This window comes from Atheta coriaria, unplaced genomic scaffold (genome assembly GCF_025399875.1).
Source record: "Atheta coriaria isolate IRGN ID8LTWV9N9 unplaced genomic scaffold, Caltech_Dcor_3.1 hic_scaffold_6_pilon, whole genome shotgun sequence".
Classification (NCBI taxonomy): domain Eukaryota; kingdom Metazoa; phylum Arthropoda; class Insecta; order Coleoptera; family Staphylinidae; genus Dalotia; species Dalotia coriaria.
In genome coordinates, this window is record NW_027045448.1 from 5,167,416 (window position 1) to 5,181,126 (window position 13,711).

A 13,711-nucleotide genomic window follows, 5' to 3' on the forward strand; every position below is an offset into this window, starting at 1 on the left:
ATGCACATCACAACTGACTATATTCGATGCAGAAAAAAACGAAACGAAAAAAAAAATGAATGCAACGACGTGTGTGTGTGTGTCTATGACCAACAAAAAACAAGCAAGCAAAGTCAAACAATTGGCTGTTCTGTCTGTGTGCAGGTCACCTCTAAGGGTTCATAGACACGATGAACGCTGAACGTTCAACGATCAGAGATGACTTGAACTCCGTGGCGGATTGAGAGACAGACACACTGGGGGTATCAAAATGAGATGTTGAACCGAGGGAGATTTGCCGCGCGACACACACTAGCAGCGTGCGATGAATGATGGCGGGCGATCCGTGAGAGACAAAGATACCCGAGTTGTAAAAGAAATGGAAAATGGGATCACAGGATGAGGATGTGGAGGAGAAGGAGGAAGAAGAAGGAGGAGGTGAAGACTAAAGGCTTATGACTTGGTGAAATGGTGAGGTCCTTTAATGGCTGATTGTGGTGGCGCCCCCGCTTCTGCCTGCAAACGGTAAGCTTTTTAATTTTGTTTCTCTTTATTTCTTTCAAGAAAGCTTTTATAATATATTTGCACAGGGCAATAAAAGTTTACACCACGTGAAATTGGAAACTGGATGTAGAGGGGAAAATTGAATTTGTGTGTTTGTTTTTGTCTTTTCTCGTGTTTTTCGGGGTTTCTTTGAGAAGGTAGTCACAGGATCGTCTTGCTTGTGATGTCCAAATTAGCTGGATGAGATTAATTTCGAAGCAATTCATTAGATTTATCGAGCGTCGGCGGTCTTAACAAGTGGAGAATGAAAACGTTTACGCAATTAATAACGAATGCTCCTTCCGGCACAAAACAAGCGTATTTGGAGAGATGAATTAAAATTTAAATGAAATTTTCCAACGGGCAATAAATATACGACAAAACCGCGCGGCTGAAACGCGGCCTCCTGCTGCCGTACTCCTTGCAAGATGCCATTAAAGTGTTGAGGCGCTAAATTTTGAGGAAAATTATATTCAGCCAGCACGACCCGCACGTACCGCGCGCTTGTTTGCTGGAAAAATCTTGGCGGTAACGAGTACAAACTTGGCATGACAAGTATTTAGGATAACAAGTTGTAGATATAATTTTCGAAATGCCACTTTTAAGGGCGTAGAAAATACGTGATTTAATTTTAACATTTTTAGATATTTTTTTTTCAGCATGAAATTGTATTTTGCTTGTTTTGGCATTTAGATACTTTTGAAAATTAATTGCATCATTGTGGAGCTATGTAGTTGGTATTAGCTGTAGCTACACCATTGGTTCATTACTATTGGCTGCCGGCGAGCTTTGATATAAATACATTCCCGCTGGCGGTGGTGGGCTACTTGTTTTAACATGTTCGCCGCCCAACTAGCGCTCTATTCGCTGGTAAAACAATGTTTGCGATTTGCAAATGCAGATTTGCGGCGTGTGAATCTAAAGTGCCAAAACTATTCTCACAGATTTCAGATTATTGCTTGTCTGTAGGTAGGTACGTGTGCATTGTGGCGGAATATAGAAAACATAATTGATAAATCAATTGTCAACTATGACCAATTCCCTGCTGGGCAAATGTTTTGCATCGATGGAGCTAAATTATGCCAAAATTGCGCACCTCGCTAAACTAGGTTCAGGCCCTAGTGTTCCGGACTAAATCCGAACTGAACTAAAATATAGTCTGATTCAATTTCCATTCGAAATGTTTCACTCCCGCTGGAAGCAGCCAGCAAGCTCCCGGCTTTGGTTGTGGGCGCAACTGAATTCGGCCTGGGTTTGCGTCGCGCGAAAACGATAGATTGGTAATTACCCAAGCAGATAACGTCAATTAGACGAGATTTATTGCTGCGGTCGTGGGCTTTGGCATTTTCGGTGCTGGGCACTGATGGCGGGTGGTTGTTTCGGGATTGACACCGATTGTTGCAGCGATTTGCGATTGCCTCTTTGTTTGCTGTTAATAGTTATGGTGGTTGGCCAGCTCGGAAATTGCTTTAATTAAACACAATTTTGGGAAATTCCCATTCAATAGGCATATCAATATCGCTAGAAATTAGTTGACCTTTATCAAAATAAAAATATATCATATGTATCACTTGAATGTCAATATGTGTCAAGACCAGATGCTATAACCGTCTTTAATATCATCTTTTAAAAGAGAATATTTATAATATGCGGAAATTAGTTGCAAGTGAGACTAGCTTTCAATTTGGGTACCTAGGAATTTTTTGTAAATATTGACGTAATATTTAAAGTAATTTCCGGATTCACGGGCGCCTCCACCATTTCTTAATTAAAATAAATTCTCCAGATTCTCTGGAGGTGTAAAGTTTTGAAATTCGAAAGGATTTGTTTTTATTTGCTGACATCTTGTTGACATACTTTGATAAAGGTTCCGCCGTGAAAGATATAAATGCATTTTGCCGTTATAAATTTGAACGGATGCGGAAGATTGAAGCAGAAAAAATCCTTCATCTCAGTGGAGCTTTTATTGAATTTTTAATAAAATAAATCATCTCAATCTTTCAGTTTTTCCTGCGCTTTTTTCTTATACCACGTTGCAGTTGTGTATGCGCGTGCTGATCGATATTCGCGAAACTTTCCAACAAGTTTAATAATTAAACTTGCCGCTTTGTTTCGACGAATATCTGGGAAGGCTGTGACTTGTGTTTTAACATTGCGCACATGCGCATTTTACAATGGTAATTACGATGTTTGTTATCTGGCTTCCAGCGCGCCGCACCACACTCTGTCTAAACTAATATTGGCTCTGTTCTCACACGCCTTGTGATGACAACAAAGTTGCTGCTGCTGCTCCCAAGTCGATCCAAGTTTCACTCTGTGTGTATAATCATGCATGCCGAAGCCTTAATTGATTGATTTGCGCGCATAGTAATTAATAATTGCTAATCTACGCCTACGCATATAACATTAATTGAAAATGGTTCGATGATCGGACATGTGGGTCACCTAATGTGTTATAACACTTGTAATCGAAAGGGTTGCGAACACTGGGTCGTAGGTAGAGATTAGGCTCATAGTATGATGAAGGTGATTAATGCGTCCTAGTCAATTAATTAAATTAGTGAAGACCTTTGTGACCCGCCGCTCGAGGAAAGTAAGTACCGGCCAATATATCACCGAGGGTATCTTGATATCCATTCCGTTTATATAACTTTAGTTTACTCAAGTGTTAGATAGCTACTTGTTATATTCTTTTCGGTGCACGAGTTGCACGACTAGTCGAATTGGGGATGTTATCGAAGGTGCTGGGGGTTATTACAGTCGGGCAACTGCTCCAACTTGTGCGGGCGAATATGGCCCGCGATCGATAGTAGGGGTAGGGGTAGGGATGGGCATGTCGAAGCACAGAGTATCGGTGCAGGAGGAGGACGAGAGGTGTCTGGATGGGAGACAAAGAGCGTCGAACGCAGTTTGCGGGTTGTTCTGGTTGCTGGTTATTCCCAGCAGCGTGCCTACACACAGAAGGGCTAATATTCCTGAGACGTGTTGCACCCTGCGAGAAGGACCGGCTTCAATTGGATGTTCGTTGCAATGGTAACGTGGAATTGGTTTGAGATGGCGAAGATTGCGCCACCGACGAGTGGATATATGAGCGGGAGAGCTAAGCGTGCCTGATGGTTGTGTCACTAGCGTTTTCTATCAAGTCCGAAGCGGCCCATTGGGATATATCTTGTGACACTGGTGCAAAGTTGCAAATTCTTGCAGTTGAATCTTGTAGGTGATAAATTACACTCGAATTTACTGTGGCACTACACAAGTTTAGAACTGTCTAAGTGATATAACATTGTAATTAACAACCGAGTGGAAACAATACGTCAAAATTGGTATCGGAATTTGTTTAATCGAGGTTATAAATTGAGGTGAATATTTAATTGAAATCTATTTTATTTTCAATTACTGTGCTGGGTAATCGTAAAGTTTACCAATCATTCCGCCCTTACAAGCGCTTCAGTTTAGTTCATTTCCGAGGACGCGTTTGATGCCAACTGCACTGCATACATGGTGTTACAATTTGGTCCTAATCTGATTTTCTCGACTGTTCCCGGGTTTGTTTATGTATGAGTGTAGATGTGAAGTACATTACTGGACCTTTGGTTTATTGGTTTGTATCCAAATAGAGTACTCGGGTAGATGTAGAGTGCCCGCAGTGGAAATGTAAGGAGATATTTGTCAAAATTGTGTTGGATGTGGCTGGATTTTTTTCGTAGGCGAAAGATTATTCATGTTTGCTGTTGGGGGGCTCATAGTCTTCCGCCCGCTGTCCAATTGGAAAGGCTCTCATGTCAGTTACACCAGATGAGCAGTCAGGTCGTGTGTGCGAACGAACCATGGCGAAAGCGCCATGCCACGTCAGTAAGCTTTCACGTCGGCCGCGTAGCTTTTAGCGTGCGGAGAGAGTTTGAGAGTTTGGTTTATGTAGCGTGGTTGGTTGGTGTTTCAGCGCGGATGTGGGGCAGAGAAGTGGAGGAGAACTAGTACATGTCGGTTTCTTGCCAGCATTTATCCTTGTATCGAGGGCGTATGCGAGTTGCTTACTGGTGGTGGTGGTGGTTGTTGAGGGTGGAGAACGGAAAACAGCACAATACCATTGTCTAATGTTCATTAATTGAAATATTAGCGTCACACCGATATGATATGAGTTGAATAATAGTGAACAGCATATTCTATTGTGAGCGTTTTAATTTAATTTCTATTAATAACAAATAACTAATATAAATGATCCGGGTGCAAATAGAAATCATATACTGCCAAAAAATCTGAAAGAATGAAAAAAGCGGTGAAAGCATTTTAATTACGGGGTAAATACATTAATTCTGCAACAAAGGCCATTCATGTCAAATTAAAACACGCGGGTTGTTTCGTTTTTGTCGTTTTATTTCGCAGCATTGAGAAATTTAGCATGTTCAAAGGACGCGCGCGCCCGCTCTGCATCCAGTGGCACCTGGTGTTTTATTCATCCTTTCATTTTATTATACATCCTCACATTAGTGTTTTAGTGCTGAGCTTGCAGAATTACGTTAATCTCCTTACTCTACTTTTGGCCACTATTGCTTTATTAATGCTCAAAAGTAGTATTTTGCATTTTCAATTTCCAAACGAAAAAGGATTTCTTTTAAACTTGAAATCAGTGAAGATAAACCGCTGTAAAAGCGCGGTGCACCGCAATACTCCCAGTTGTTGCCTTTAAATATTTAATTCTTGTGTTGGCTAGCAAACAAAGGCGTAAATTATTCCGCGGCCTGCTCGTAATGCCGGAGATGAAAAATGCGGAAAAGTTTGGATTTAAAATGCAAGTGGCGCAAAACAATCTAAATTGCTGTTTATGTTTTGGACATAAGGTGAAGTTACAGAAGTACTCTGTTTTTGCAAGGTTGAACTTTGGGTCATATATTTAATTGTGAAAATTTCAATTAAACCCGAGTATATACAGTGTGTAATTTATTCAGCAGCAAATGTTAATTTGTAGTTCAGTGCCCAAACAATTTGTATTTGATTGTGCAATATGTGAAGTTGCAAAAATTAGGTTTCTTTATTTCTATTTGCAATTACATTTCTCCCAAGTTCCCCCAAGTGATTTTGGTGGCTAGTGGGATTAAATTGGAAGCATTTGTCAATCAATATCAGCATTCATCTTTTGTATTCCTACATTCCGGCACGTCCATACAATCGTACATTATCGTCCCATTGTGGCGCTGATGATGATGATGGTGATGTTTAGGGTGTTGTTGAGAGATTGCCGCTCTTAACAATGAACACTCTATCACATATATCAGATTTCATTATATTAGCTATTTTGCATGGGAGCAAGAATCAACCCTTCGTCAAATTCTTGTTTATCTTGGGTATTATGTTAATATTATTATGAATATTACGCAGATATAGATAAAACACATTGTTTTACGTGATTTGCGTCGGAATATCATTGTGAGATAATCCGACACACTATTTTTAAGCGCCTGTGAAAATAATAATGACTCGACATTACTTCCGGGAATTATAATTAACTAAACGTGAATATTTTAGACGCACACCAACAACACACCCCCTCACGGTGAGAATTTCCGACCGAGAGTTGTCTTTTAGTGCCGGGGCGGACTGCGTTAATGAAAATTTATCATCCGCACTGTATCAGAAGAAGAGCGACTTGTCTTAGCAGATGGATCATTAATAACGGCGGGCTTAGTTCTTGTTGCGTCGCGAATAGCGGACACAGAGCTGGAAAAAAATGACACTGTGGCAGAGAGCTTCAGAGATAAACTGGGACCACTTGTATGTGTTTGCGCTTTTTTGTCTAATGATGGAGGAGAGATTTGGTCGGTGCTTGTACATTGATTGATTTACCACCGTTTTAATTTGCATAATGCGTAATTTAATCTAAAACGAATTTAAATTGGACAGAAAATCATTCTTGGTTGTGTTTTGTTGCTTTTTATAGGCAATTTTTTTATGCTCAGTAAATTTAACTGGGTTAACCCGAATGGCAGTAGTTGGGGGATAGGCAGCAGCCACCGGTGGTTCATGTGTTATCGCTACAGCCATCAGGGGTTGGTCGAGCGCATTCGAAATGGACGCTCGTTTTTCTTTTCCGGCCAGAGCCTCGTATTGGAGATGTGTATATAGGCTGAACGGCCAGGTTTGAAATGTCCTGGGAAAATACATTATTGATCATGCTTTTAGTTTTGGTAAACTTTTTAGTTTATTCACGATAGAATTGAAAGGCAATCGAATGGAATCGGGACAAAATCAACCAGTGCACATTTCCAACAACTTTGCGTTTTAGGTTTAATAAATTATTTCGTAGTTTTGTATTTTGTAGTTATCCACAAGTTGTAGGTACGAATTTTGGAAAGAAATGGAAAGGGTTTGATATGAATTATTCCATGCACATTTCACATTAAAGAGATCTCTCAAACAAATCAAATTTGCTGCGGTCGTCTTTCGGCCCCGATCGGTTTACTAGGTTCGCACGGTGTTGAGAGATGTTGCGCTGACGACGGAGCTACATTCTCTGAATATCAAATATATTTAGTTTCCATTTGAATTAATATCACGCCGTGGTGAAGGGTCAATTGCAATACGATGCAATATTTTCGTTCCACTCAGGCACACACACACATACACACACAACACACACACACACATTGCGTAAATCAATATTTATTCGAGTATGGTGGATATGCTATACAATCTACCGATATTCATAATATAAGTTGAAACTGAACTCGTCATTAGTTTCACCTTCATTAAGCAATGCCATTTGATATTAATATTGATATTGATATTAATATTGTTTTTATTTACACTCCACTTGACTGTAATGAAGAGACTGTAGTTGTTTGCTAACGGAGAGTGTATATTTTAGTTCCAGCTAAAGATAACGCAAATGGCCGCCCCCAACCGTTGCTACAAGAACCCCATTACGGTTCCAGACCACAACCATACAGTAAGTATATTATTTTGGCCGAGTGTGTGTGTTGTGTTGTGTCGTGTGTGCGTATTTTTTCTACTCTTGCTACTGCTGGTGTTTATTTTCTTCTCGAGATAGAAGAAATCTATCTATCGCCATTCGGCGACATTGTCTCCACATATTCTTTTCGCACTCGCTCATACGAGCGTATAAAACAATATTGTGTTTTCTTTTGAAAATGTAACGATTTTCCGATAAAGTTACAATTTCTCTCCTCCACTCTTTGGATGGTCTCATTTATTTGGCGATACACGTTTATTTATTGACACGCGCCGAGATCGAAATAGTTTTAAACAACGATTGAGCATCTCGACGTGACAAAAGTTTTCATTGCTTCGCAAAGTTACTGCGATACTGTAAAGTTGGCGGGAAGTTTTCATTTTTGATTGTTATTCGATTGCAACAGAAGCGCGGTAAATTGAAAGAAAAAATAGGGAAAGTTTGGCGTCGAATGGGGGATGTAATTTATGAAAGTATGTAGGCGACATAAGTTCAACGAATCATTATCGCAGAATTCAATGCGTTATCTACAGTTGAATGATTGCGTTGCATTGTATTTTGTTGAGAGCGGCAATAATAATGCACAGTGCACAGCAAATTAAATGAATAGAGGTCATTTCCTAATAAACACATCGATATGAATTATTTAATAGTTGGCCAGAGGCGTATTTTCCTAGATGTTGCATCATAGGTTTTTTTTATTGGCACATTTTTTTGTATTGTTTTAATTACAGTTTTAAGTTTTATGCGGTGAAGGCTTTTGCCTTCATTATTTGACATTTGATAACTTGATAGAGAATCGCACGATAGAAATAAATAATATGATATTACGAGACAGTGAGTTATCTGATATGTTAAAAAAACAATCAAAAGCTTTCTGGAAGCATTATTCATACTAATACCTTATCTCAATTCAAAACAAATAGTCTATATTCTGTTATTGTTAGTTAAATGATGAGAATTCTTTAGGATAGAAGTTTAATAAATAAAGAATTCTAACCTATTAGGTCAAATGTTCGAAGACAATTCCTTGAGTTCGGAATTGAGTTAGGAATTCTAGTTGCGATGCAATTCAACACCCGGTAGGTTCCAAATTGGAAACTAGTTATGTATGGCTAAAAGTTGGAGCAACTTTAATGGTCTTAACGGTTGCGCACCGTTTTCAGTGCGGTGCATTCTGCAATTAAGACTAAAATTAATTTCAAATAACTGTTTATGCACACCGTCACTCTAATGGTTATTAAATTGGCTGGCGCTTAACTAGTTTCCCTGTGTCGTGAGGACGCAAATAAACAGCAGCCGAAGAAGAAAAAAGTCGCTGTAAAGTGTGTTTTGCCATCATAGTGCAGATTTCGCCGACTGCTTGAAACTTTAGTTGGAAACTAAATTACAGGAAAGCGCTATATTCCGCTTTGCGAATTTGGGTAGTAGCAGCGGCGGCGGAGGCGGCGAACGATTTCGACGATACGTTTCGCTGCATAATGTTTAAGTTTTCAACCCTGCGTTTCTGTGTGCCGCGAGTTGGGAAAACGCAACTGTGTGCGGCAGGAAATTAATCAACGAACTTGTTAGATTTTCGCCAACATTTTCATCACCGGACACACCTTTGTAGCACCAGCGCCACCCGGCTAGAATATGACTTGATTAGTGTCGTATTTATTAAATTACTGCTTTCGCTGCGTTGTGCGAAATGTGTTGTAGCCATTTTCAGCCGGACCACCGACGATGAGCCGGGCGGAAATGAAATTGGAAACTTGGATGTTTTACATTTTGTTTTTGCGCGCACGAGTGGCGATTGTTTTAATTAATTTTAGTTTGGTTTGTCATGAATTTATCAAATTTCCAAAATTCTCTTCTTCCGCTTCCATTCGAGCGTCCGTCAACGGTCAAAGTGATATTATAGCTGTTGGCGTGACACGGCGGAAGCGTCGACACGAACTTGATATTTGGAAATAACTTTCCCAACTTTGATTGACGCTTTCCATCCTGCGGATTTTCGAACTCTGCGGCGAGCCGTTTACAATAGAAGACTAGACCACCGAGTAGAGCGAGCATGTGAACATGGCCGAAAATTGACGCACATTATGACTCCGCCAAGCGCACACCGAATCTAATTAATGCAATTTGCTTGAATGAAATTGACTGAAATGGAATCTATCCGAATATTATGTAAAGTTCCACACCATGTCGCTTCTGATTTGTTTGCGACGAGTGACACGCCGTGCATGCACCATGCGGCTGGTTATTAGTGCAGTTTCTGTCACGCCAGAGATTGATGGTGTTTAGGATGCGTGCCAATAAATATTTTCGCACTTATTCATTACAACGTGTTTATCCTGTTCACCCGGCCATTCATCGTGCGGCATTACAGTGAGTTTCGTACGAAATTTCGCCGTTGCGAAGAATTTCGAAAATGTGTCGTCGCAAATATGCCTGCTCCTTGCATGTCTCACATGCAGTGGCAAAAATTTGCAACTGATGAATAGTTAAATTCCGCGCGATATTTTACATACCGCGTACGTGGCGATATTAATAGTAACAAACAATTTGTTGGTGCAAGTTTAGCGTATCCGCAGTGCATTGTCTGGTCGACAAAACGATAAATCGAAAATAGACTACGATTGAAGCAGACGAACGTTGAACAATAGTTTTTGGATGCTGCGTAGTTGTTGAAGTTATGAAGCGTTCAAGCTAAATTTAATGCCGAATAATCGCTTCATTTCCGCGCCGGACAGTTAAGTATTTCGGAAAGTAATGTCGGGAAACGCGCGCGCGCGACATTAGCAAATTGGTAAATTCTTTGCATGTCCACGGTGGCCGACAATGCCCGCGAATTATTAATGCGCACGCGAAAGTGAGGCGTGATCAAGTGGCGTTTTTAATTATCCGAATACGGTTCACGCAATTATGCGACGTTTATAAATTAACGCGCACGGCGAAGTCGAGCGGAGCGGTGTGACCGCGCGCCACCAGACGAAAATAATGAGACTGTGGCGAACAAAAGCTGAAATATTATGTGCATCGAATGAAATATAGGATGTTGGGATGCCGCTCGCGCTATCCTTGATAAACGATGGCCGCCGGGGCAGATTGAGTTCTTTATTCTCCGCAAGCATGCACTAGATTTTGAGCGACGAATGAAGCAGGACAAGTGTGTGTACGCTGTGCGCGTTCCAATCGTGAGCAAGACGGCAGCGCGAAATGAAAATGAGTAACGTGCTCGTCGGCGGCGTCGTCATCGAGTCCGCTCTTCTCACTTGGCAAAGGCGCTCGTCATTTAGTGTCAGGTGCACTTTTAGCCGCCACGCCGTGCGAATAATAAATGACGCACTCCGGCGGACGTATGTGTATGTAATTAAGCGTAAGTGCGCGGAGCACGCGGACTAGTTTTCTGCTGGCACTCCATGGACAAACTGTTTTTTTCGCTCTCGCTATTGCGACAATTGTTGTAGATATATTGCTGGTGGATATTTCTATATTGAGTTTATATTTAAAAAACGCGTTCAGCAAATAGCGACGTTTAAAGTAGTAGTCATGGGAAAATAGACTTGGAACTCTCTAGTAGATCGATTTTATGAACCTCTTGAAAAGGATCTTTATACAAGATAAATTTGTGAATCACGAAGTGGTTCGTGGAACATGTGTCTTTGGATTGTTCTCGAACTTTTGATGTTGAAGTTGATATTGTGAAATGTAATGATTCTTTAAACTTATATTGAACTTTATAAGATTTCTTCCGAATATTACTAACATAGGAATTTTCTATTGATATTAAGGTTTTTCTTTCTGTTAAATTATATATAATAAATTAGTTTTGTGTAAATCAGAGTATAAATACAGGAAATTATGATAATGTAATACTATAATACAGGGTTATAAAAAACCTTTAAAATACTGAAAGTTCTTATTTAAAGCCACCCTCATAAAGATAGTACCAAACAATGAAAACGAATCTGTTGGGCGGATATAAATTTGTGTGGGTTACTGTGTAAAACCCCACTTTGGCGTTTCAGAATAGATAATGGAAAATTCATGCGCCGCGCTTCTCGACACGCAATATTCGCCAAAAACGCTAACTTTGAGTTGAACACCCGCACAATGCTGTTATTTGTGTTCGTATGCTCGGATTATGCATTTCGTATGCGCTGCATGATGTACGCCGCCTGTTGGTTTACGAGTATATCAGAATATTTGCGCCGTACAAAGCCAAATGACATGCCGGGACAGAAAAGAAAAGGCATTTGTGAATCATTGCTCTTGCCATCCCACATGTCCTTCAGGTGTGTGGCACGTGGCATGCGAAATAAACACGTTTTTTACGGATTTAACTAGCATTCCTACTTGTACTTGTCATTATTACGTATTCAAGCAGTGAAATGGCAAGTGGGAAAGTAGGAAGCTCCAGGACGTGATGTTGTTAGCTAGTACATATATGGCGTGTGTGTATATTAGAAATGTTAAAAAATATTTTAATTTGGTTTTACATATTTCACTCGCTGCCATCATGCAAATATGGGCGCGCGCGCGTGGATGTGGTGCTGTTAAAAAATGCAAACGCAATCTCATTGAGCAGTGGCACGGGTGTAGGTCGGTTGGGGAGTTTTATTATCCGCGTGCGCGTGTTGCCCCATTTAATCCAGGTTGAGGTCGGAGTGCAACTTTTGCAAACCGGCGAAGGGACCGACCAGTGGGTATATGCGATTGAGCGAATGCCAAAATGTCACCGGTACGCACACCTCAATGTAATCAGATAAATAAGTAACGGTTTGTTAAATTGAATGCGCGCTTAAAGTGCACGGGACGCTGTGATTCACTTTGTATTCACGTGAGGCGAAGTGAAATAATAAGCGCAACAGTATTGACGGCACGAAAATACCGAAACGTTTCGTGGGTGCGCTCGGGATGATCTAGGCGTGTAGGTGTGGAGCTTCGACTGCATTATAATTGCAGATTTTGCACGATAGGAACTTCTTCTTGTCGAAAGAAATTTTAAATTAACTATTTACATAGTCGTCTGGCAGCGATGTGCATTAATATTAAAATGGTGTGATGATTGAAGTTTTAATTTGTTTTTGTTTTACATGTGTAGATCCATATCCAAGTGAGCAGGCACGTTACGAGGACATGTGCGGCGGGGGAACCGGTGGTCCCGGATATGGCGAATCATTCACAGGTGAAACATACAGAAAGTCTGGCGCCACGGTGGTGACGCCCGTCGCCACCGAATATCGCGATCAGCGCAACTTTCAGCAACCCGGCGCCGTGCTGATGGTCTATGGCCTCGATCCCATACGCACCAACGCCGATAAATTATTCAATCTCATGTGTTTGTACGGAAACGTGGCGAGGGTAAGTAAACCTTTTCGTACGCGAGGGACATGAAATCACTTAAACAACTTTCGCGTGTGTGTTTGTGCTTTTTGTTTTCGGCTGCGTCTTCAGATCAAGTTTTTAAAGTCAAAGGAGGGCACCGCAATGGTACAAATGGGCGACGGCGTTGCGGTCGAACGCTGCGTGCAATACTTGAATAATGTCAATGTGGGTTTGACGGGGGCGGCGCCTGTCTGCCACAGCAACACCAACCTGGACGAGGTGTCCGCGATGGAGCACAAACTTCAGCTGGCGTTCAGCAAGCAGCCTTATCTCAGTGAGGTGACGAATCCCTACCCACTGCCGGATAAGTCGCCCTCCTACAAAGAGTACATCACGAATAAAAACAATCGTTTTATGAATCCGGCGATGGCGAGTAAAAATCGAATTCAACCACCGAGCAAGGTAAACACGCTGAGAGAAAACAGGAATGATTCCAAATGAGTTTTATTGAAATTTTCACGCGTTGAATATGAGTCCGAATGTGCAGTTTGGCCGTCTGCCAAATGGATTTGGATAAATAAATGCAAATGCTTTGCAATTTATCGAGCATTAAGTGCGAACTGTAACGACGAAACTAATTTATTATCGCGTGTTATTTGCAGATCTTGCACTTCTTCAACACACCGCCGCAGGTCACCGAAGAAGAGTTGATACAGGTATTCAAAGATTACGATGTGATTCCTCCCAAAGCAGTCAAATTATTCCCCATGAAGTCGGAGCGCTCCAGTTCGGGACTGCTCGAATTTGAAACCACGACGGAAGCTGTCGCCGCCGTAATGGCGTGCAATCACGCCGCCATCGAAAGTCCAGGTATAATTTTCATCAGCCATTTCAGCCAATTATACAATA

General features: G+C 41.1%; 1 protein-coding gene across 3 annotated transcripts in view; it reads left to right on the forward strand.

Moving 5' to 3' along the window:
* The window catches only part of sm (heterogeneous nuclear ribonucleoprotein L), a 63,997-nt gene that overhangs the window by 44,366 nt on the left and 5,920 nt on the right, over positions 1-13,711 (forward strand). Inside the window, exons 6-9 of one of the 3 annotated variants that reach the window (XM_065304426.1) lie at positions 7,385-7,465; positions 12,573-12,838; positions 12,932-13,264; positions 13,465-13,672. In XM_065304426.1, coding sequence (XP_065160498.1) covers positions 7,385-7,465; positions 12,573-12,838; positions 12,932-13,264; positions 13,465-13,672 — 888 coding nt within the window. The remainder of the gene's footprint in view (positions 1-7,384; positions 7,466-12,572; positions 12,839-12,931; positions 13,265-13,464; positions 13,673-13,711) is intronic. The other 2 variants (XM_065304427.1, XM_065304428.1) reach the window with 2 other exon arrangements.